Raw genomic sequence first — 22,775 nt, 5'->3', positions numbered from 1 at the left:
TTCTGGCAGCCAAAAATCAGAACCTTTTGATTTGTAGGCAACATTATGGCACTAAAATTCCAGTGCAGTGTGTAAATGTCTGTTTTTATGGCTTTGTGTTTCTGTGTATGCTTTGTTTACTTCAGATGGGTCCCATTCCAGCAGTACCTCAGAGGGGATGTTCAGGAGGCCGTCAGAGGGGCAGAGCCTCATCAGCTACCTGTCAGAGCAGGACTTTGGCAGCTGTGCAGACCTTGAGAAGGTCAGGGCTTAATTCATTGTAAATGTAAATTGAATCTCAGTGCAAACATAATTGAAATGGAGAAAAATGTAGAAATTATGGGTGAAGATATGATGATAGTTACAACCAAATTTCCCCTTGTGGGACAATTAAATTATTATTCTATTCTATTCTATTCTCCTTTTTAATTACCTCTGTGTGCTGCAGGAAAATGCCCATTTCAGCATCTCCGAGTCGCTTATTGCTGCCATCGAGCTGATGAAGTACAACATGCGGCGCCAAGAGGAGGGCGAGGAGGAAGGAGACAGTGACAACGAGATTCAGCAGCTGAAGCAGAAGATTCGCCTGCGGAGGCAGCAGATCAGACGCAGCCGTCTGCCGCCATCAGCAAACTCCCAACACGGTGCGCAAACATCAGTTACATGAAATCCTTTTGTCATCTGTACACAGACACAGTACTTCCTTCATGTGATTCTAGGTCTCTCAGTAGAGAGAGAGCTTTTTAGTTGTCAATCTTCAAAAACAATGTGTCTGTTTAATTAAAGTAGCTTTCACTGATGCACAGATCTTTAAAACAAGTATCAGCTTTTAATAGATCCTCACATTTAAATCAGACAGTAAGAACCTGCTTTTTTCACTTGAGGAACATTTCTAAACTTAGATCCATCGTGTCAACAAGTGAACTCGAGATGATCATACATGCTCTTGTCTCTACTAGACTTGACTTACTTGTCTAAACAAGAAAGGGCTAGCTCGTCTACAGGTTGTTCAAAACTCTGCAGCGAGGCTACTGACCAGCTCGAACAAGGGAGCTCATATGACCCCTGTTTTAAAGAGCATTACAGGCCGCCCCCCCCCCCCACCCCCCCATATTGCTGATTTGATTCATACACATACTTCCACTCGTAACCTGAGGTCATCAAACCAAAACCTTTTAGTGGTCTCCCAAACTTGTTTTAAAACCCGAGGGGACCGATCTTTCCAAGCTGTTGCACCCAGACTAGAATGCACTTCCCCTATTTCTACGGTGTTTGGACTCAGTGGAGACCTTCAAGAAGCAGCTAAAGACATTTTTATTTCAAAAAGCTTTTAATTAGACCAGGGTTTTTATGATGTATTTATGACTGTATTGTGTTTTTGTAAAGCACTTTGTGACACGTCTGTGAAAGGTGCTGTATAAATAAACTTTACTTACTTACTTACACATACAGATGGACCACAGAAATACTGGAGAAACTACTTATGGTTTTTTTTTTTTAATTTTTTTATTGCACGTGTTGTTTATTTCTGTGTCCTTTCTTCTGTGCAGCTTTTCACTCCACTGATAGTGGAGGCTCCAGGAGGAGCTCTCAGGACTCCTACCAGGGCCTGTCTGACTCGGGCTCAGCGGAGGAGGTGGAGGAGTGTGAACTGCGAGGTAGAGAGGGAATGAGGGAACACTGGGGTGGGGTGGGGGGCTAAATAATCAAATATATATATTTTGGAATAATTATTAGTTTTATTCCTAGATTTTATAATTCATCATTGATTCGATTAATTCACTTTCTGGTCATAATTCATAACCTCTTCATCAGCATGTCTGCTCACCAAGCATGTCACATTTCACCGAAGACCCTAAATATGAATGTCTGAGTGCAGAGTTCACATAATACTAGCTATTTCTGCTGTTGCCATTTATATATAGCTGTTAAAGTCATGTGATCACACACGCTAAGGATTTGTATAGTCATACTCATTTTGAAAGGCGTAGCTATTCTAGGAGGTCTGTCATATTTCTCATGCTACAAACAACAGTAGTCTATGAATTGCTTTGATTCTGCTAATAAGGGTTGTGGTTTTTCTCATGTCTTGGTGGGTTTTATGTATGAATGTATATACATGTATTTAACTGTACTTGGAAATGAACATCTTTGGGATTTCTGCTAACAGTAGGGCTGTCCTCTAACATTTAACTAAATGTTAACAGAGGATAATTGGTTTGGTTGGTTGTTAGGGGGGGGAAAGAAACTTTGACCCAAAAGTTCTCAGGAAGTTACAATCATGGACAGATGCTGTGAAGCTGATATTTAGTCATTCATCTGTCGACCTGATATCATTTACAACTCGTCTTTACTTTAGTCCTTTAGCACTGGTGCTTGTTACAGACTCTCTTTACTGGTTGTTGCAATACATTCAGATGTATTCCTGCTTTTGCAATAATGAAGCAGCAGTTTTATTTGTTGTTGTTTTTTATTGTGTGGTGTTACTGGTAACATTCTTACCTAGAACTAAAATATTTTACGGTTTCCTCAGTATATGAACTCAACAGCCATTTAATTCAATATACCTGTTAAAGTACTTATTAATTAAAATATTAAGCTGGTTAGTTGTAATACTGTGTTCAAGTTCAAACCAAGCATCAGAAGGGAAGAAAGGTGTTTAGGAGAAACTGCTAACTTGTTATCTTTACACATAACCATGTGTGGGGTTTACTGAAACTGGTCTAAAAAGGAGAAAATATCCAGTGCGTGGCTATTCTCCAGGTTAAGAAGCCTTGTTGATACCAGAGGTCAGAGGAGAAGATTGGAGTAAAATCATTTCATGTGTTTTCACCCTTGTACCTGCATGACTTCCACATGTACATGCTCCTCTGGATGCGGCAGCGCAGGGTGGCACTGACACACTCTGTGGAGTGTAAAAATGTATGCATGTGGTGACAGTTTGTGTCTCTCAGATGGCTGTGAGGGTCAGTCCCTGTTGGCGATGTCTCAGAACGGCCTCTCCCTGTCACTCGCCTCCCTCTTCTCAGGTATCTGCGGGCTGGAGTGGTGGGCGTGGCTCCACAGCTACTTACAGGCAGTTTACTGTGGCTGTGCTCCTCTGAGAGGAAGCTGGTGGTTCTACTCCAAACTGAAAAACCTTCTTTCATTAATCGCTCTAACTGTGCTGGATGTGGGTCCTGCATAATTGCCGTGCTAGTTAGTGTTTTGGTTTCATAGTAATACTTTTTTTTAAAAAAAACAACTTCCATTTCACCCAGCTCTCACCACTAATTTTTATACTATTGTGCATATAAGGTTTTGCAATAATATCTTATCTTTACCTGCTTTTATAGTTTTTAAGTATTTAATTGAGAGCTATGCAAGCTGTGCACCAAAGGCATTAAAAATTGATGATACATTTCTGGGTTTAATTTACAACCAAATTACAAAAAAGTTGGAATCTGTGTAAAATGTATATTAAAGAGAACGTACAGATTTGTCTTATTTACAAAAGAACTTGGCCAACATGTCAAATGTTTAAACTGACATTATGTAACATTTTAAGCTCATTTTAAATTTTACTGGAGCATAGCATCCCTTCTTTATTTCACAGTAGCTGCTCTCCAGTCCTCAGTTGTCTTTGTTGTACTTTTATTTAGTTTTTCGTTTGTTTCATTGTGCTCCAAGATCTGGACTGCAGACAGGCCAGTTCAGAACATGGAGTCTGCAACATTCAAGGTGTTCTCTGACAAACATGTCATCCTGATAGGAGCATGTGCTGCTCTAAAACCTGTATTTACCTTTCAGGTCTGATGGCTGATGTACAAGCTGCTAATTTCATAGGCAATAATGTACTCTCATACCGTTGTTTGAAGTGAGTGCTGATAACACGCTGGATGGTCTCCATCTTGTGTTTGTTCATGTGGACAAAATAGGTTAGAAACACTTAGGCTTCAGCCTTTTGTTTCTTGTGTCCAAACTTTTTTGAGATGTTGCTGCCATCAAATCAAAACAAGTTAATATTTATGTGTATAATATGTCTCAGTTTAAGCACTTGGTGTGTTTTGTTCTATTAAGAATAAAATGTGAGTTTATGAAATTTGCATTGCAAATGATAGCGTGCTGAATAACCACTCTTAGCAGTGGCAACATGTAGTTTCCTTCCATAACTAAAAACCAAACACAGTTGTGATGCTATCGGCTCAGTCTCATACTCACTCAGTTATTTTATTTTCCTTGTGTCCAGTATCTAATCTCTTTACAAGAACTTGTCAGTTTGGAGATGAGCCACCTGCCTCCTCACCTCAGTGAAACTGTGCTCTTGCCTTTTTGTGTTAGTGCTTGTTGCTCAATGCTCCGGGGTTTTGGTGGTGCAGGAAGACGAATGTGCCTGTACCTGTCGGGGTTTAAAGAGGCTCTCGGGAGGAGACGAGGGAGTTAACCAGTTGCATCATGTGGCTGTTGTACATTTGAGGTTATCACGTATTCATCAATCCATCCATTCATTCATCCCAGTCATTATTCATTACTTCCAACATGTGTCCAATGACCATCTGGTGTTGTCACACATGCGTCCTTCCACCACGTGTTCATATTTACAGAAGATAGCTCAGTAACCAGAATGGTGCTAGGATTATTCCTGATAAGGTCCACTTCAGGAGGAATAACAAAGAAGCGGTTATCTCTTAGGGGGATTTCATTTAGACATCACAGCTTTAATTTTCTCGTAGCATTTTCCTGAAAATGCACCGTTTAAAGGGAAGGCAAAGAAATTGGCTAACACCACTGACTACAATATCCCAACAAATCTAACAGCTTTCTAACTGTGCTGTAATTGCAACTCCTCTGAACACAGACTGATCAAAAAGATCAATTGTCAGAGCTTCTATGCACACATGATTTACGTTGTGCCACTAATTGAAAATTGCACATTCACACGATGATTTTTAATCATCTCGAGCAATCAGAACAAATGCAACCGTTCAGACCTTTGTATCTGTAGGTCTTGAGTTTGCTTAGTAGAAGCTATTCATAACACACATAATCAAAAGATTTTTAAAATCCATCTTATCTGTTCTGCACCGACTTTAATTGCCTGCAATCCTGAAATTTTGGCTGTAACCTGCACTCATATGAGCAAACAGGAATGTTGATCCTGAAAGAAACTGGTAAATCCATGCAGGCGGTCTCCTGTTCTGCCAAACCTGTGCTGCTTTTGTCTTTGCTCGCTAGTTTCTTTTCTTTCTTTTTTTTAAGAACACGTTTTAGTGATGATATTGAGACTGTTTAGCTTTCACTGCATGTTTTCTGCTTAAGTGAATTTAAAATTAGCTTGAATTAGAAGAGAAGAGATGGTGGTTTTTTTGGTCAAATTTATCTTTCTCGATTTGTTTCACTTTTTAATCTTCAACCTCTTTGATTAATTTTTTTATTATTATTTATTTTTAACTCTGCTTTGCTGTAGCAAATAGTGGCAACAAACCAAAGAAACACCATCCACTCGCCAGTTGCTTGCAAGCCTTTGGAAGCCCTCTCTTGAGTCCTGTTACTGTTTGTTTTCACTCGGCCAAATCTCCTTTAACGTTTTGCTGTGTCTTCTAGATGCAGACATAAAGCACAGTGTAAGCTCCAGCGGCAGATCTTTTCTCAGCTCAGATTCATTGTAAGTAAATTTTTCTCATTTCTCTTTACATCATAATTTTGTCAGTTTTACTTTAAAAACTGGCTCAGTACCTCACTAAGGAACAGCCCTCTGGCTCGACAAATCATGGAAGCTCCACTACCACATCGTCGTTGTAGACAGACCAATCACTGCAAGGACAGAGGGTCTCCTGACCCCCTTTATAATAGCCACTGGCCCAACCACAGGCATGTTCAAATAGCCCTTTTCCTCTAGTACTTACTGGGGGCAGCTCAGCTCGACTCGACTCGGTTTTTCAGGTTTTCTTTTAGGTGGCAGTACCTGATACCAGGTACCTTTTTTATTACCTATTGAGCCGGGGTTCCAAACAATCTAAAGCAATTGGAAAATTTGACATCAACAGACTTCATGCCACCAATTTGACACTCAGTGGCATCACTTGATGAGTCATGAGCGTCTCCACAGAAACCTGGCAACGAGGGAAATGACTACCCACAAAACACTATGGTTCCCGAGGCTGACAAAGTGCCGTACACTGAGTAGCAGGTATACCGTCACCTCGATGTCCTCCATTGTTGTGGTGTTCATGTCGCATGCAAATGACGTCACTGGACTTTCAGCTGGATTGCTGTATCAAGCTCGTGTACATTGGATGGTACTCAGGTCACTTTTTCATTACAACTAAGTCAAGTTGAGCCAAGTAGGTGCTAGGTGAAATAGGCCAAAAGTATTTCCTCTACGTGCCCATGCCCATGCACCATTGCTCTTACTGTTATTGTCATACTAATAACTTAATGATAATACACAAGGACCTATTTGGAGTTGAAGACCAGAGTTGAAGTCACTTACACAAAACAAAGCATGCTTTAGGTTTCCTACACTCCATTGACTTCATTTAGTTAGTTTAATCAATCAGTTGAATTCCAAATTTGAACATTAAAATGAATCAAGTTGTGGATTTTACTGTCCCTTTTTTAAAAATGTCTTTCTTTCCTGTGTGTAGCACCCCCTCCTTCCTCCAGTCTAACTCAGCTGAGTCAGTAGCGATGGGTTTACTCAGGCAGTTTGAGGGCATGCAGCTTCCTGCAGCTTCTGAGCTCGACTGGCTGGTCCCAGAACAGGATGCCCCTCAGAAGGTGCATATCCCTGCCGCTTGCAGTTTTCCAAACATGGCACTGAACATTGTACTCAACTGATCATGCTGTCTCCCAGTTGTTGCCTATCCCAGACTCTCTGCCGATCTCTCCTGATGATGGCGAGCACGCAGACATCTACAAGTTAAGGATTCGGGTCAGAGGTAACCTCGAGTGGGCGCCGCCGCGACCACAGATCATCTTCAACATTCATCCTGCACCCAAGTGAGTCCACATCATATGCATCTTCATCTTTGTGAAAATAAATAAAAATAAATAAATAAATGTATGTATGAAAAATAAATAAAAGCATACTACAGGGATTAAAGTGGATACAGTAGGTGGAGAAGAGGAGTCTAAATTAGGGTTCTGTTAGCACCAATGAACTTAATTTATATTTTTCAGGAATAATAGTGATGACTGTGGGCTCTTTCACAGAAAATTTAAAGATGCTTATATTTATTAATCATTTCAGACATGCAGTAATCAAGTAAGAGACACAACTGTTTGCAGTTTGCATTTTGTTTAACTTATTGTTGTCTTTCAGGAGGAAGATAATTGTGGCTAAACAGAACTACCGCTGTGCTGGCTGTGGCACCCGCATTGACCCAGGTATAACCAGCAACAACATAAAAGCTAAAGGAATTGTTCTGCGTGCACATCCTTACCTTACCTCCCTGTGTTTTTGTTGCCTGTCCCTGCCTCAGACTACATTAAGCGGCTACGTTACTGTGAATACCTCGGCCGGTACTTCTGCCAGTGCTGTCATGAAAACTCTCAGGCGGTGGTTCCCGGCCGGGTGCTGAGGAAGTGGGACTTCAGCAAATACTATGTCAGCAACTTTGCCCGGGACCTGCTGAGCAAGATTTCTGGAGATCCGCTTTTCAACCTCAACGATATCAACAGCGAGCTGTACAAGAAAAACAAATCTCTGGAAACTGTTCGAGTGAGTTCAGAGGCAGCAGTGACATTATCATGTTCAGACTAACATCACCAACATGCAATATCATTAAGAAGAGTGTTGGAAAATAATTCACACTCTGTCTTTATCTTATATCCTGTATTTGAATTTATTTTTGCAAGTGCTTCAATGAATTACTGCACATACTTCTGATTTTCCTGGAAAATATAAAGAGATGATGGTTGACTTGAGACTTTTGCACCATACAGTAACACAGCCTTACAAGTCATGTTTATTTTTCTCATGCACAGTGGAGTAAACATAATTTTCTAATGTGGTATTCAGGTTCTGAGGATGCAGCTTTTTCACATGAAAAATCTCTTCAAGACGTGTCGCCTCGCTAAAGAGTAAGAGATCTCTGCTTTCTCGTAGTCCACGATCATTTCACAAAGCTTGGTAACAAACTTAATTCGAGGTTGTGTATGTCTCTCTCCTCAGCTTGTTGGACAAGTTCGACAGCCTGCCGGGTCACCTGACAGAGGACTTTCACCTCTTCTCCCTCAACGACCTCACTGCTGTGCGCAACGGGGAACTGGGTTCCCGAATGAAAGAGCTGCTGAAACTTGGTACCATGCACGTAGCCGGCTGTGTGGTAAGATGAGAGTCAGGTTCCTCTATAGATTAAAATGGGCTTTTGGACAATAACATCAACAAATACAATGCTTTTTGTTTTTTTTCGTGTTAATCTAAAATTTCCTTTCCCCTCATCTTATCCTCAGCTGTGCCAAGCAAAAGGCTTTATTTGCGAGTTCTGCGGGAACGACAAAGACATCATCTTCCCTTTCCACCTGAGCAAGTGCCAGCGTTGCGAAGGTGAGCCCTCTCTGCTGGTGGCAGGCCTGGGTGGTGCAAGGCCCTCCTCCCGCCTCTTCGTTCAGTTTACCTGGCCAGATTGGAAGATCCCCAAGCCTCGTAGCCTGGCAAAGGCCCTCGCGATGGGCATGAAAGAGGGGGTGGGTGGGGAGGAGGATTTAGGGATGGGAGTAGATGAGGAGGTGAGGAGTGGAGAGCAAAAGGAGCAGGAGGAAGTGCGACAAGCATCAAGAGACACAGCACAAGTGAGACATGAGAAAGGGGGACTATTTCAAGGTTTTACTGCTGGAAAACTGGTTAAAGCTTTTTCCCGAAATAAGCTTAATGAGGAGGAGCAGGTAATGACAAGAGGGGGGGATTCGGGGAGGAAGGAACAGATGGCGCATGATGACAATGGAAGCGTTGGTCAGCACGGTGGGGTGGAGAGCAGTGAGGGGGAGCAGAGCAAGGAAAAGGAGGACAGACATACAAGAAAGGAAAAAATGAACTTCTTGAAGGTTTTTCAGATGGACAGATTAAAGAAAAGCATCTTAAAAGCAGACAAAAGGGACAGCGACAGAGAAATAGGCAGCAGCGTGGAAAGTTTAAATGAAATTGGAAAAGAGGGGAAGGGAGGTGGCAAGGCATCAGTGCTAGGAAGTCGAGTCAAAGGTTCTTCAAAAACAGACGTGGAGGATGAGCGGAAACCAGAAGTGAAAGAGGAAGACAGAAATGAAGAGTTTAAAAAAAGATCGTCAGAGGAAGCACGGGGAACGGCAGACGAAAAGAAAGATGGGGCCCAAGCTGGGAGAACGGGGAAAACTGAATCTGTGGCTGACAAACATCCCGTTATGAGGCTAGAATCTCATCAGCTGACAACTGTTGTCTCCAGAGGGAGAAGCAAGGAGAAGGAGGAGAGTAGTGGAAGTGGGGAAAGTGATGGAGGAAGAGGAAGAAACCCTGAGGAGCAAGGCCAAGAAGAATCAGGAATTGTGACGTGGAGTAACTGGAGAAATCATAAAACTCGCAAAGGCAGGAAAATAACCAGAGGCAGGAAGATGAGGGAAGGCATGGAGAAAAATAAGACAAGAGGGGAGAACACAAAGAGAAGCGACATAGATCATGATGCAGGGGGAGGTGGAGGACACGAGTAAGGAGGGCTGTGTCCTGGGATCACAAAGGATTAGGAAACCTGAGTAAACCTGGAATCAGCTCACAGCAAACAGTTTAATTTCATACATTTGCTGGATTAAAACTAGCTCCTGTTTGTCCAGAACAAGCGATGGATTTCTGGTTGCAGTTAACCAAAGGCCTCACGGTTATTTATCCTTTGAATAAGACTATCGAGCAGTTATTGTACAGTGATTTAAGTTTGTCTACCCTTGAGGTACATGTTTTTTACAGTGTTCACAGTCTTGATATTTAAGATGTTACTACCCCAAACGCACATTTTTGGCAGTTAACACTTGTGTAGCTGTGCATTAATGTTTACCAAAACCAGAAAGTCTTACAGAAACCAAGTTGGACAATCCTTATTGCCAAGAGTATGATGATGATATTGATACCACTCTTATATTTGCCTGTTAAAGGTAAAACAACGGCCTATAAACGTCTCTAAACTTTGCAGATGCATGAGTTGGGCCTCATGTGTTTACATCCAGTGTTAAATATGTAGTTTTAACTTTACTTTGCAGACATAAGAGTGGTGTTCTCTAACTGCACAGGACATGCTGAACTGTCCCTTTAGGTGTTGTAATATGTCTTGTGTGTTAAATTATTATTAGATGTTGTAGTCGTACCTTCATATTTCAGCCATCTTTTTCCCTTTACAGTTGTTTTTTGTCACTGAGGTCTGGTGTGTTTCTGTAGTTACGGTGCTGGTGGAGGCTCGATGTTTTTGGGCGGGGTTTTTTTTGCGGTGGATGTCTTTTGGCTGAGGTTGTGGAGGTGCTGGCGCTCTACGTTCCCATCTTTCTCTCTGAGCTCTGAGCTGCTTCCGTGTTGTTGGTGTGTGTCACTGTGAAAGAGACGCTGCTCCTAGTAGTTGCTGCTTTTATTCTTCTTAAGATCTTTTCTGGGAACGGGTGGCAACTGTACTACAGTGGTGCGCCGCTCTGAAACGTTTACATCTCTGCATGCTTCGTTTCGGTGGGTGTTTGTTTGTCGGAGTCGTTTTCTCCCACGTGTTCCACCTGAGCTGGTGATTTCATTCCCTTTGTTCGTGTGTGATGTCGGCTGAAGAAGAGTCAAGTAAATCTGGACTCTGCTGTTGTTGTTGCTACGCTGCCTCGCCTGTCTGTGTTTTTAAACCCTTTTCTTTTAGTATTTAGGCTTTTGTCGAAGGAACTACTTTAACGTGCGGAGGTGACGACATGGATGTGAATGTGTAATTTATGCTTTTTAGTAGCTTCTGCTTCTGATTGCTATTATTTAAGCTGGTTTTTATTTTGTCCTCATAAAATAAACATTGTTTTTGAATTTGAGTTGCCTGTTTTTTCACGAGTCCATCATCAACAGAAAAAAAAGAGATCCCCGTTAGAGCATCGTATGGGAATGAGGCTGAGTAATGAAACGGGACATGTCTGGACAAGTTTCCTTGTGCTGAGCTTATCCTGGGATATGACTTGCCTGACATACCTGCTCCTTGTGGCTTTCTGCCTTTTTCTTCTGCGGCTTTTATACCTTCCCCGCTTCACCCATCGTCCCTCAGCTCTAATTGTGATTGGCTGCTGTTTGTGCAGTCCAAACATGAAACTAGTTAAACTGGTTTACACTGCGCAGGTGTTGCTTTCTTGTTAAGATGACACACAAGCTCAGTTAAACTGGCTTTCTTTTTAAAAAATGTTTTCTCTCCGCTTTTTTTTTTTTCCCAGACTGCCACGCGTGTTACCACCGCACCTGCTTCCGCACAGGTAAAGACTGTCCTCGCTGCCAGCGGCTGGCAGACCGGAGAGAGAGGATGGCACGCAAAAACATGGAGGAGCAAGAAGATGAGGGAGGCGGGCCTTAAAGCTGGCAACAGGGGAACTTCAGAGAAAGAGGAGGAGGAGAAGCACAACACGACGATGATTGTAGTGGCTGACCATCTCTCGTTTTGTTCCAGCCTTTGTAACCCGGGGAGACGGCCTTCGCAAACAGCTGATTGCCTCACATGCAGGTTTTACTACATCAGGGCAGCCGCATCACTCAGAGCACCAAGGCTGGTGTTGATTTTTCCTATGAATCTCTTTTAGACATGCACTTTACTCTAAGAATGCGTCCTGCTAGAATGGTAGTGATTTTTAGAAATCAGCTCCCTGATTTGGCAATTGGATTAGATTTGTCTGTCCTTTGCTGATGACTTTATTTAAATTTCCTTGTAAATATGAACTGAATATTCTTGCCAGCATCTCCGTATGGTAGTGCTTCTGTTGCTCCAAAGGGAGTTTTACTTGCTTCAGCTGTGCTGAATCATTCCTGAATTAATAAAATCGCTCCGTGTGTGTGAATGAGAAAACGTGCTGCCTTACACAGATGTTTGATGCTCTCATGTTGTAGTTTCATGTGTGAAAACAGCCAAAGATTCTCGACCTGTCAGAAAGTCCCCATTTTTCTCTTTTAAATCTTTAAATTGGGATTGCAAAACGTTAGATTTGAAGAGCTGATCAGTTTCCCAGTTAAGACGGTGTATTTAAATAACCCAGGAGTGCTCTCTTCCTCGCTCCTTACTGTCCCGTTTTTAGCTATTTTACACACATTTGTGTGGCTCTTGGACAAAGCTGCATTCAAAAACACTGGACATTAGAGGAGGTGTTTCAAATCAAAAACATTTTTTTTTTTTTTGTTTTTAAATAATTGTGCTGCTGCTTTGTGTGCATTTGGTTACTGGAGAGGTGTGTTGTGAGTGTGGGTGCTTGTGTTTATTTGCGCACACGTCTACCTGCTGTGCGTGTAGCCCAACTGGCACACGGCTGCTCGTTGTAGGTTTTGGAATATTGGAGAAGGTTTGGTTAATTGCACTGATCCCATGTTTTTGTTGGAGGGGCCGATGGTGGGACATCACTCTTTGAGTTTTTAGATGTGTGTCAGGAACATGAACCCTGATCTTGAACGGTCTTAAAAGTTCCTGCCGGTTGAGTTTCTCAACATTGTGAAGATCCACAAGGTAGAAGAGACCATTATCACTTCTTGGGCTAAATTTAGTTTTTTCTTCCAGCAGTTTGAAAGTGTAAACACGACGGTTCACTGTTTGAACACGGAGTTGTGTGCGAAAGCAATTTTTTTCCAATGGGACTGCTAGCTTGGAGTCTCCTTTAACTGTTTAAACTGAAGGTTCTGACCACGTATGAGCGTGCTGTTATCACCTGTAGCAGATGAGTAATTTCAGTAGTTGAACCAAAAAATATCTTTACAACTCTGATAGTTTTATTTTGATGACTTTTTTGCAAACCCAGTATTGCACAGAGGAATAGAAATGTCTGATTATTGGCTCTGTTGTGAGCTGAATTGATCACATTTGTAGTCCTGAAGTCCTTTGATAGACTGGATAAAACTCCAGTCTATGTATCCCATCTGTAGATTTGAGTTGTTGAGGTTTTGGGCACATAAGGATAAAATATCTTTATTTAAAACTGCCAGAGACTGATTTTTGAATTTTGAGATGCTTTTTAGAAGAAACACTGAACAAAGTGACTGCTGAGCTCTACTGACAAACCTCCATTTAGATGATTGTTACTATTGGTTTTGTTGCCTTTAACATGGACGAGCGAAGGAGCCTTACAGTGCACTACAGATCCAAATGTATGCTATTAAAAAAGTTAATTATTATGATTAATATTGTGTGTTCATTTGCTTTGGTTCTGTAATCATGTTAATAATAAATGACTGGCTAGACTGTTAATAAGTGTCATTCTTCACTTGAACTTTTCTTGGTAAATAAAACGGAAGTCTTGGAAGTTCATCTGCTGTGCATGTTCATAATTAGTATTTAATACATCAGAGTCACAGCTGCCAAGACCCAGAGGTGGAGGTTTTTCTTTGCTTGTTTTGTTTTTGTGTGATTGCAAAACGATAGGCTGGTGCCCCCTGGTGGGCCACGAAGGTACTTCAGATCGACTATAGGAGATCATTAACAATAACCCATTTTGAACATTTCCTTCATACATGTAATTTGTATGCAGTTTAAATAAAAGAGAATGTATAATTTTTAATGTTGCATTTCTGAACCTTTAATAAGCCATAATCCTATTTATACGGTGAATCAAACGATTATCATTTTGGTTTGATTTCTATAAGAGTCTATAGGAAAACTTCATTGGAAGTGGCTCCAAAATCTCATAGATTTTTCTGTTTAAAAACTCTGATTATGATAATTTTGGAGTCCTTCCATGAAAAAGAAACTGAACTAATAAAATAAAGCCAAGTTATTTTAAAAATGAATAAATCCGTAAAAATTAATCGCTGTTTTGTTTTGTTTGTTTTTTTGGGGGGGGAGGGGCTACTTTCATTTTTGATCTATTTATATAAAATAAAATTAAAAAAATCCTAATTTGCAAAAGTGAAGCTGTTAATGAAGAATCAAGTCATCAGAAAATCAAAATAAATGAAAACCCAGCTGAAAGTCTTCATTTTCTGCTGGTGTGGTGATTGGAAATGATTGCCTTAGGTGATATCCGGTCACACTGATGAATGCATTTGGAGCAAATTTGGGGTTCAATACTGAAGTGGTTTGCAAATCAAACCTGATCGGTGGACAGCCTGCTCCCAGTGGTCTCCCATACAGGTACTAATCAGGCTTGGCCCAACCCAACATGTGGAGTGCTCGAGGTGGCGGTATAACCTCAAACTGAAGCAGCTTTAATTGTCATAAAATTTCATTTTTGGTTACTCAGTTTCGATGCCAAGCTGTTCAAGTAGCAGAGCTGAGACCATCGCTTACATTTCATTGTCACAGAAGCTGATGTCTCATGTATTTATTTTCGTTGTCACAAATTGCTGTTTATGATTATGCAGGTAAACCACAACCCATGAAATTGAAAAACAATACAATAATAGTTGTAATAGTTTTTAATTGCTAATGAATCTTAAAGACAAGTACAACTTCTATTAATGGCATTAGAGTCTAAATGTGTTCAAGGTTCTGGTCTGCAAGGAAAATGATGGTTACTGGATGTAAGCCGAGGCCTGTAAGTTTATGAATGTGTCCCTCTTTCATTATTTTTCTCTGGCTACTGATATGTTTGGGGGGGAAAAAAAAAGCTCCAGTAAATAGTGTTAGGATACAGTAAACCACAGTCATGTTTGTGACTGTAAAATGCAGAGTTTGCCAAGGCCAGCTACCTTACAAATGCTCATTAACTGATGCTATTTTGATTACAGGAATGAAATGCAGATAACAGAAGCAGGGCTATTTTCATTATACTTAATAATGCTGCAATTCCTGATCTCAGCAAATCTAGCTCATTCCCTCTTTGCTCTTGGTTTGTGTATTTGTCACACTAAAATGTTTCAGGTCATCAATTCGTTTGATCTGAAACATGTACGTGTGACAAATGTGCAAACAAATAAGGAATCAGCACGGGGTCAAGTGCATGCGTGAAGTGAAGATTGCCATGGCACTAATCCATGTGATGCAGTTTTTGATCTAATCATGTAGCAAATGAATTATTCCATATCCAGATGCTTATTATTGTGATAAAGCTCACAAAAATGAAGATGATGTACAAGCCAAACAGCAGACGATCGATCACTGTCCCGATCATTTCCCACTCCTGCGTGGCTTTGGTCCCTTGACAGTATTTGTCCATCTGAACTCGGATGGCTGTGAGCTCTCTGCCTAACATCCTCAGTTGTTCCAGAACTGGCTCCGGAGAGTCCAGAGAAGCTGAAAGTGTAACATCTGAGATGCTCTGATGGTCGGAGAGGTTTGTGGCGCTGGTGTTCGCTGATGGTGCTGTGAAACACAAACAAAACACCCTGAGACCACAAAAGGTGGTTACTTTTTCTTAAGTCGTAGATGGTGATTAAAATCGACTTGACTATATTACTACCGGCTTAAATAAGGATAAGCATAACGTACTTTTCAGCTGAGAGATACGTGGCATGACTGTGGAGAGTTGTGACCTAAAGTTTACGTGTCCAGATTCATCAGGATCAAATTGTTTACAAGTTTTTGAAAAATTGGTACCTCGAACTGACTGCGAGAAAATGATTCATGCGTTCATATCGAACGGGTCAGACTGTTGTAACGCTCTGTTTGTAGGACTACACCATCATCAGAGTTCTTGCATATAGGCAAATATAACCATTACCCAAGCGTTTATGTCACTTCACTGGCTCCCAGGACACACACGCAGATTTGCCTTAAAAATCCTTCTATTAGTTCTTGAAGCTCTCAGTGGTTTGGCTCTCTGGTACAAGTTAATATAATTCAGTGAAGGAGAAACTTTCAACTCGTTTATTCTCCTTGCATCCCTCCATCCATGGTTTTCAACTTATCCGGGGCCGGGTCACGGTGGCAACAGCCTAAGCGGAGAAGCCCAGACCTCCTTCTGCCCGGCCCCCTCCTCCAGGTTGTCCAGAGAAACAGCAAAGCGTTCCCAGGCCAGCTGACAGATATAATCTCTCCAGCGTGTCCTGGATCTGCCCCAGGGCCTCCTCCCAGTGGGACATGCCCGGAACACCTCACCCAGGAGGCATCCTTGTCAGATGCCCGAACCACCTCAACTGGCTCCTTTCAAAGAGGAAGAGAAGTGTTTCTACTCTGAGCCCCTCCTGGATGGCCGAACTCCTCACCCTATCTCTAAGGGAGACGCCAGCCACCCTTTGGAGAAAGCTCATTTCTGCCACTTGTATCTTGCTCTTTCGGTGGGAACGTACACCGATGGATAAACTGAAAGCTTCGCTTTTACGCTCAGCTCGTTCTTCAACATGATGTACAGCCTCCGCATCACTACAGTCGCAGCACCAATCTGTCTGTAGATCTCCAGCTTCCCTCTCCTCTCACTCGTGAACAAGACCACGAGATGCAGTCGTGGCCAAAAGTTTTGAAAATGACACAAATAATGTTTTTTACAAAGTTTGCTTCTTCAGTTTTTATGATAGCAATTTGTGAATACTTCAGAAGGTTATGAAGAGTGATCAGATGAATTGCAAAGTCCTTTTTGACATGAAAATAAACGTCATTCCAAAAACCCGCATTTCCACTGCATTTCGTCGCTGCCATAAAAGGATCTGCTGACATCATTTCCATAATCTTCTTGTTAACTCAGATGAGAATGTTGATGAGCACAAGGCTGGAGATCATTATTATTACTCATTTATTGAGTTAAAATAGTGGACTGGATTTGTTAAAAGGAGGGTCATTTTTGAAATCATTGGTTACCTGCAAAGAAACACATGCAGCCATCATCGCGTTACATAAAAGAAATTGATTCCATTCTGTTTTTTAAAACTCCAATTGCTTATTTGTACTATGCTTTCATTCTAGAGTGTACTTAAACTCCTCCTCAGATTTGGAAGTGCTGATTCTGAATCCTGCCTCTTCACACTCAGCTGCAAACCACTCCAGTGCCAGCTGGAGGCCGTCACCTTATGAAGCCAACAGAACCACATCATCTGCAAAAGGCAGAGATGAAATTCTGAGGCCACCCAAGTGGAAGCCTTCTGCCACTTGGCTATGCCTAAACATTATGTCCATAAAGATTATGAACAGATTCAGTGACAAAGGGCAGCACTGTTGGCGTCCAACGCACCAGAAACATGTTTGACTTATTGCTGGCTATGCGCACCAAGCTCCTGCAACATTTGTATAAGGATTGAATGGCCTGTATCAACGGGTCTAGACACCCCATACTTCTGAGGAACATCTCACCAGGGACATGGGTGAATGCCTTCTCCAAGTCCACAAAACACATGTAGACTGGTTGTGCAAACTCCCATACACCTCGAGTATCCTCGAGAGGGTAAACAGCTGGTCCAACCAAAACATAAACCAAATTGTTCCTCCTGCATCCGAGGTTCGACTAACGAACGGACTCTCTTTTCCGGCACCCTGGCATAGACTTTCCCAGGGGGGCTCAGGAATGTGATCTCCCTATAGCTGGAACACACAATCCTCAGCCATAATGCCAGCATTATGTTGTTTAACCTAACACATAGTCCACTATAGTCAATACAGGCCACAGCTGTTTCTTCAGCTTGGGCTCTTAACAAAATCTTCTATTAATAACGGGACTATAAAAATAATAACGTACCTCTGTGAGATGGATTGAGGGAGACTGTGACTCGGTTGCTCTTTTGCTTTGGAGGGATACAAACAAGAACAGCTAGATAACGTAACACGAGGACACTGAGCCAGTGAGGCACTGCGCTGTACTCTCTGGGCTTGTACTGAATGTTTGTGATGAACAGCGTCTCCAACAGGCTGGCAACCATCAGCGCCAGACTGATGGAGAAGAAAACATCTGCAGGAAACAGCACCAAAGACAGGAAGAACTCAGAACAGTTTTCATTAAATCATTTTCACATGTGAGCTCATATTCTCTTTCTCAGTCTTAGTTACCATCGTGTTTAAGAAATGTCTGGATTACAGCCATAGATGCCTGTGTGTCATTGACATGACAACTAGAGCTAAAAAAAAAAAACACACCCCAAGAATAAATGTGTCTTTAGTAGGTGGAGCCTTTTGGCAAGTTGACACTGATCGGGATCATCCAGTTTTGCAAAATGTACTTTGGTGAAGAGTTTCGCAGTTTAGAAAACTTGTTTTTTTAGGAACTGACGGTTTTGGTGAAAATTTGATTTCGAGACGTCTGTTCCACAGATGTTTGAATTCAACCCTTCATAATCCAAAGGACACTGTATTGTCTTTCAGAAACACTGTCTCTAACCTCCTTAAGTGTATAAATACAGTATTTCTTCAAAAGAAGAACTATGCAGCCGATACTACATTTATGTACACTCACTGATGAGCGGTGTTTTCTCCCCGGTAACAGGCAGCAGGTCATTCATTATGAGCAGGAAGACGGTGTAGCCCAGGATGAGTGTCATCTTGAAGGAGGATCTGTCCACGCTCTGTGGGGGCAGCACAAAACTGAAGAGGTCCACTGTGATTAGGAAACAGCTGGGGACCAGGAGGTTGACCACATAGGCGATTGGTCTCCGTCTTAGCACGATCTTGGGAAGAGACAAAAGTATTAAACCTGTAAGATTTTTGTTAGATTGTATGCATCAATCAATCTTTTTCCTCTACAGCGATGTGACTGACAGAAAATGATTACATCAAGTTGTTGCTGCTAAAGTCACTGAATCATGGGATGTACTTAGTTTTTACCAACTGCTTCAGAATTTTGGTCAATAAATGAAATGTCTCATTACATCAAATATTAGAAATGAAGCTTTTAAAATGGAAACTACTTCCAAAATGCTGGACGTAATCCCTGCTGTCCTGTGCCACCACAGCACAGTTCAGTTTCTTTATGTTTCACTCATGCATCATCTGCACCTGATTTTACTTTACTTTCATTCTCACGACAAACATGTTCAATATGATAGCGACTGGTTTATAAAGGCTTCCCATAATTAGGAACTATTAAACAATAAAGTGTGATCAGCTATAACAGTACAAAATAAATTATCAGAAGGATGAAAAAGTCAGTAAAAACACGCTTACATAGTATGTGATCTCAGAGTAGCTTTCACTGTCTAAATGCAGGCTGGAATCGGCAATATTTATATCTGTCAGCTCCCACTCCCCATTGGTTACAATCACATCTTGGGACTCTTTCAGGACCTTTTCAGCTGTGGCGCCTTGAATCATCTGAATATCCGTAGCTAGAGTGACATTCAAGAGTTTTGCTTATTTGCATATTAGCACATAGTTTTGTGTTAAAATCAGAATATGGATGCTCTATAGGGATGTTTTAGAGTTTAAAAAATCATTTTTAAGACTCTTTGAGATTATTATTTTTTTAAAATTTTCAGGCAGCCTTACCAAAGTGTATATATGATCCGAAGGTCAACGAGCAGTTTTGGATATCAAAGGGAAAGGTGTAGATTCCCAATTGGCAAGAAGTGACCACTGTGATGGGCTTATCATCATATACATGACCTGTATTATATAAGTAGACATAGGGAGTTTTGGTAGAGCTGGCTTCGTCCAGGCTGGAATAGAACAGAATACAATAATAAAACACTGAAAAAATATATATGAAAAACAATATATTCAAATCAGGTGATGAGTGTAAGAGAACAATAATTCATTATTATCAGGATGTCCTAAAAACTAAATGAAAAGCCTTCAGCTAATCCAAAATGCTGCAGCAAGAGTCCTGACAGGGACTAGAAAGAGAGAGCAGATTTCTCCTGTTTTGACTTCCCTTCATTGGCCATCCATCCATCCATCCATCCATCTGCTTCCGCTTATCCTTTTCAGGGTCGCGGGGAGCGCTGGAGCCTATCCCAGCTGTCATAGGGCGAAAGGCGGGGTACACCCTGGACAGGTCGCCAGTCTGTCGCAGGGGTAACACATAGGGACAGACAACCATTCACACTCACATTCACACCTAGTGGCAATTTGGATTATCCAATTAACCTATCCCCACAAGCTGCATGTCTTTGGACGGTGGGAGGAAGCCGGAGTACCTGGAGGGAACCCACGCAAACACGGGGAGAACATGCAAACTCCACACAGAAAGACCTGATGGTGGAATTGAACTCAGGACCTTCTTGCTGTGCGGCAACAGTGCTAACCACCGTGCCACCGTGCTGCCCCCCCCTTCATTGGCTTCCTGTTAAATCCAGAATTGAATTCAAAATCCTGCTCCTCACATACAAGGTCTTAAATAATCAGGCCCCATCTTATCTTAATGACCTTGTAGTACCATATCACCCTATTAGAGCACTTCGCACTGCAGGCCTACTTGTTGTTCCTAGAGTATTTAAAAGTAGAATGGGAGGCAGAGCCTTCAGTTTTCAGGCCCCTCTTCTGTGGAACCAGCTTCCAGTTTGGATTCAGGAGACAGACACTATCTCTACTTTCAAGATTAGGCTTAAAACTTTCCTTTTTACTAAAGCATATAGTTAGGGCTGGACCAGGTGACCCCGAATCCTCCCTTAGTTATGCTGCAATAGACATAGGCTGCAGGTGGATTCCCATGATGCGTTGAGTTTTTCCTTTTCAGTCACCTTTCTCACTCACTATGTGTTAACAGACCTCTCTGCATTGAATCATACTTGTTATTAACATCTGTCTCTCTTCCACAGCATGTCTTTATCCTGTCTTCCTTCTCTCACCCCAACCAATCACAGCAGATGGCCCCTGAGCCTGGTTCTGCTGGAGGTTTCTTCCTGTTAAAAGGGAGTTTTTCCTTCCCACTGTCGCCAAAGTGCTGCTCATAGGGGTCATATGATTGTTGGGATTTTCTCTGTATGTATTATTGTAGGGTCTACCTTACAATATAAAGCGTGATTTGGCGCTGTATAAATAAAATTTGAATTGAACAACACTGAAAATAAGTGTCGCAGCCTGTCCAGTAGGTGGTGCAGAGGGTGGTCGGGGTTCCTGATTAGTTTATTTATCTCCTGCTCCCCCAGCAGACCACAGCAAAGTACACTGCACTCATCAGGACGTAAGCTTCCTTAGCAAAGAAAACCTGCTCTTCCACTTTCTGTTTACAGTGCAAGTGTTGGTCTTCCAGCTCAGTTGTGGACGGCGATGTCTCTCATGACTGCTTTGTCATTTCTGACATTTTTAGTGTTTTAATTAAAAGTTAGTTTCTTCGACTTGATTTAGAAAATTCATTAAACTTACAGCTGTTTTAAGTGAATGTCTGGGACCCAAAGGTTGTCCCGAGGAACCGAAACTCTTTTAGCTGCACATTCCTTCTCATCCCAGTTCAGTCCTTCGATATCCCACTCCTACATTAAACAGAACAACAGCAAAACTGTTCCACAGCACTACAGCTATCATGCTAACTGCTGAAACAGGGAAACACAACATCTGGCATTAAGTCATGTTAGACTGTAAGAAAAAGTTCCCAAGTGATAATAAATATTTGAAATTACTGTTACAGACTTAAGGAAATCTAAAATAACAAGTAATGTATTCTTTATGTATTAATTCAGTGGCCAAACATTTTGATTCATTCTTATGATCGCTCTGGATTGGTTCATTGTGCTGAAATTACAAATAGCTGCAACAGAAATAATTTACAAAATGTCAGTATAATCATATAAGAAATGTGACATTATTGTTTTAGTTCTGAGAGCTGTTCAAAACATACCAGGACCTGCCATATGACTGAAGACAGTGTTTGGGATTTTTCATTCTAAAGATGAGTAACATTAGAAAGTATATTAGAGTCATAAGGATTAATAGTTCCACATAGATGACACGATGTTAATATTTTGTGTATAAGCTGTGTAGACTCACCACTCCTAAAATTCCTGCCACTGTTATGCTGATGGATATGTTTATTGGCTTTGCAAAGGTTTCGACAGGACGCAGCAGTTTGTTAGGGAACAAATGATTTGTGAGTTCATCAAACAGGGCAGCAGGAGTTGGGCTGGTGCAGTTCAAAGCCGCCACAAAGCCTGAGATCAAGAAGAGAAAAAGCAAATTAAACGTACAACTATGTTAAATGCTTGAACATGAAAACACGCAGGCTCAGTTCTTCCATTTTTATTTTTTATTTTTTTTGGTGTAGCAGATGCTTATTTTATTACAGCGGGTAAACACGTGAGAGCCGAGTGTGTTTACTCGTTTCTTTTGTTTGTAATGAAAATGTAATTGTACTGAAAACACTAAAAAATAAAAGCAGATCCAGTGCTGCCCTTTATTGAGATAGATGTAACTGAATGACCTCCTTCGTTTGAAAATTAATGACAAAAATAATAGTGATGGGAAAGTTTTTAAACATTTAACCATTTAGCTTCTCTGTTATGTATTAATCTGCATGTATATCACGTATAAAGAAATGAAGGCAATACTTTAACTTTAGTCTCTAAGTTAGGTTTGTTTTTCTTACAGGAAGTTTTAATGCTAAATTTTAATAAATCCTTCATACATTAGTAAATATGTGTAAGGTGTTACGACTGTGCAGGAAGTAACTCAACACATTGCTGTCGCTTTCTTTGTTGTGAAATGTGTTGATAAAATGTTTTCTTGCCTTACCTTGTAGCAACATGAAACAGATGACGATCAGCTCAGCAGCTTTCACACCGGCCATTTTCTGTCTCAGCTTTATTTAGCCCTTATTAACATGACAAGTGGCTGATACTCTAAATTACAACAGCTTGGGTGCCGTCA

General features: G+C 41.3%; 2 protein-coding genes across 4 annotated transcripts in view; one reads left to right on the top strand and one right to left on the bottom strand.

The window, feature by feature from the left end:
• The window catches only part of rubcn (rubicon autophagy regulator), a 24,855-nt gene extending 11,155 nt beyond the window's left edge, over window positions 1–13,700 (top strand). For 2 of the 3 annotated variants that reach the window (XM_005730341.1, XM_005730340.1), the window contains 13 exons: window positions 126–241; window positions 428–623; window positions 1,530–1,637; window positions 2,934–3,008; window positions 5,563–5,623; window positions 6,606–6,738; window positions 6,815–6,960; window positions 7,283–7,347; window positions 7,443–7,681; window positions 7,982–8,043; window positions 8,135–8,288; window positions 8,416–8,509; window positions 11,362–13,700. In XM_005730341.1, the coding sequence (XP_005730398.1) occupies window positions 126–241; window positions 428–623; window positions 1,530–1,637; window positions 2,934–3,008; window positions 5,563–5,623; window positions 6,606–6,738; window positions 6,815–6,960; window positions 7,283–7,347; window positions 7,443–7,681; window positions 7,982–8,043; window positions 8,135–8,288; window positions 8,416–8,509; window positions 11,362–11,498 (1,586 nt within the window). In that variant the 3' untranslated portion in view covers window positions 11,499–13,700. The remainder of the gene's footprint in view (window positions 1–125; window positions 242–427; window positions 624–1,529; window positions 1,638–2,933; window positions 3,009–5,562; window positions 5,624–6,605; window positions 6,739–6,814; window positions 6,961–7,282; window positions 7,348–7,442; window positions 7,682–7,981; window positions 8,044–8,134; window positions 8,289–8,415; window positions 8,510–11,361) is intronic. The other variant, XM_005730342.1, reaches the window with a different exon arrangement.
• A 1,301-nt stretch (window positions 13,701–15,001) lies between these two features.
• On the bottom strand, window positions 15,002–22,775 carry LOC102214402 (5-hydroxytryptamine receptor 3A-like). Its single transcript, XM_005730384.1, has 9 exons — window positions 22,641–22,775; window positions 21,900–22,060; window positions 21,751–21,795; window positions 21,279–21,385; window positions 19,461–19,630; window positions 19,140–19,300; window positions 18,433–18,643; window positions 17,722–17,931; window positions 15,002–15,419 (listed from the first exon to the last, which is right to left on the bottom strand). Exons 1-9 carry the CDS (start codon window positions 22,693–22,695, stop codon window positions 15,115–15,117), a joined length of 1,425 nt encoding a protein of 474 aa, XP_005730441.1. The 5' UTR covers window positions 22,696–22,775; the 3' UTR covers window positions 15,002–15,114.

The sequence above is a fragment of the Pundamilia nyererei genome, unplaced genomic scaffold (genome assembly GCF_000239375.1).
Source record: "Pundamilia nyererei isolate P.nyererei 1_Seehausen unplaced genomic scaffold, PunNye1.0 scaffold00036, whole genome shotgun sequence".
NCBI lineage: Eukaryota > Metazoa > Chordata > Actinopteri > Cichliformes > Cichlidae > Pundamilia > Pundamilia nyererei.
Note: the sequence above shows the minus strand (reverse complement) of the source record. Positions and strands in the feature narration are given on the sequence as shown.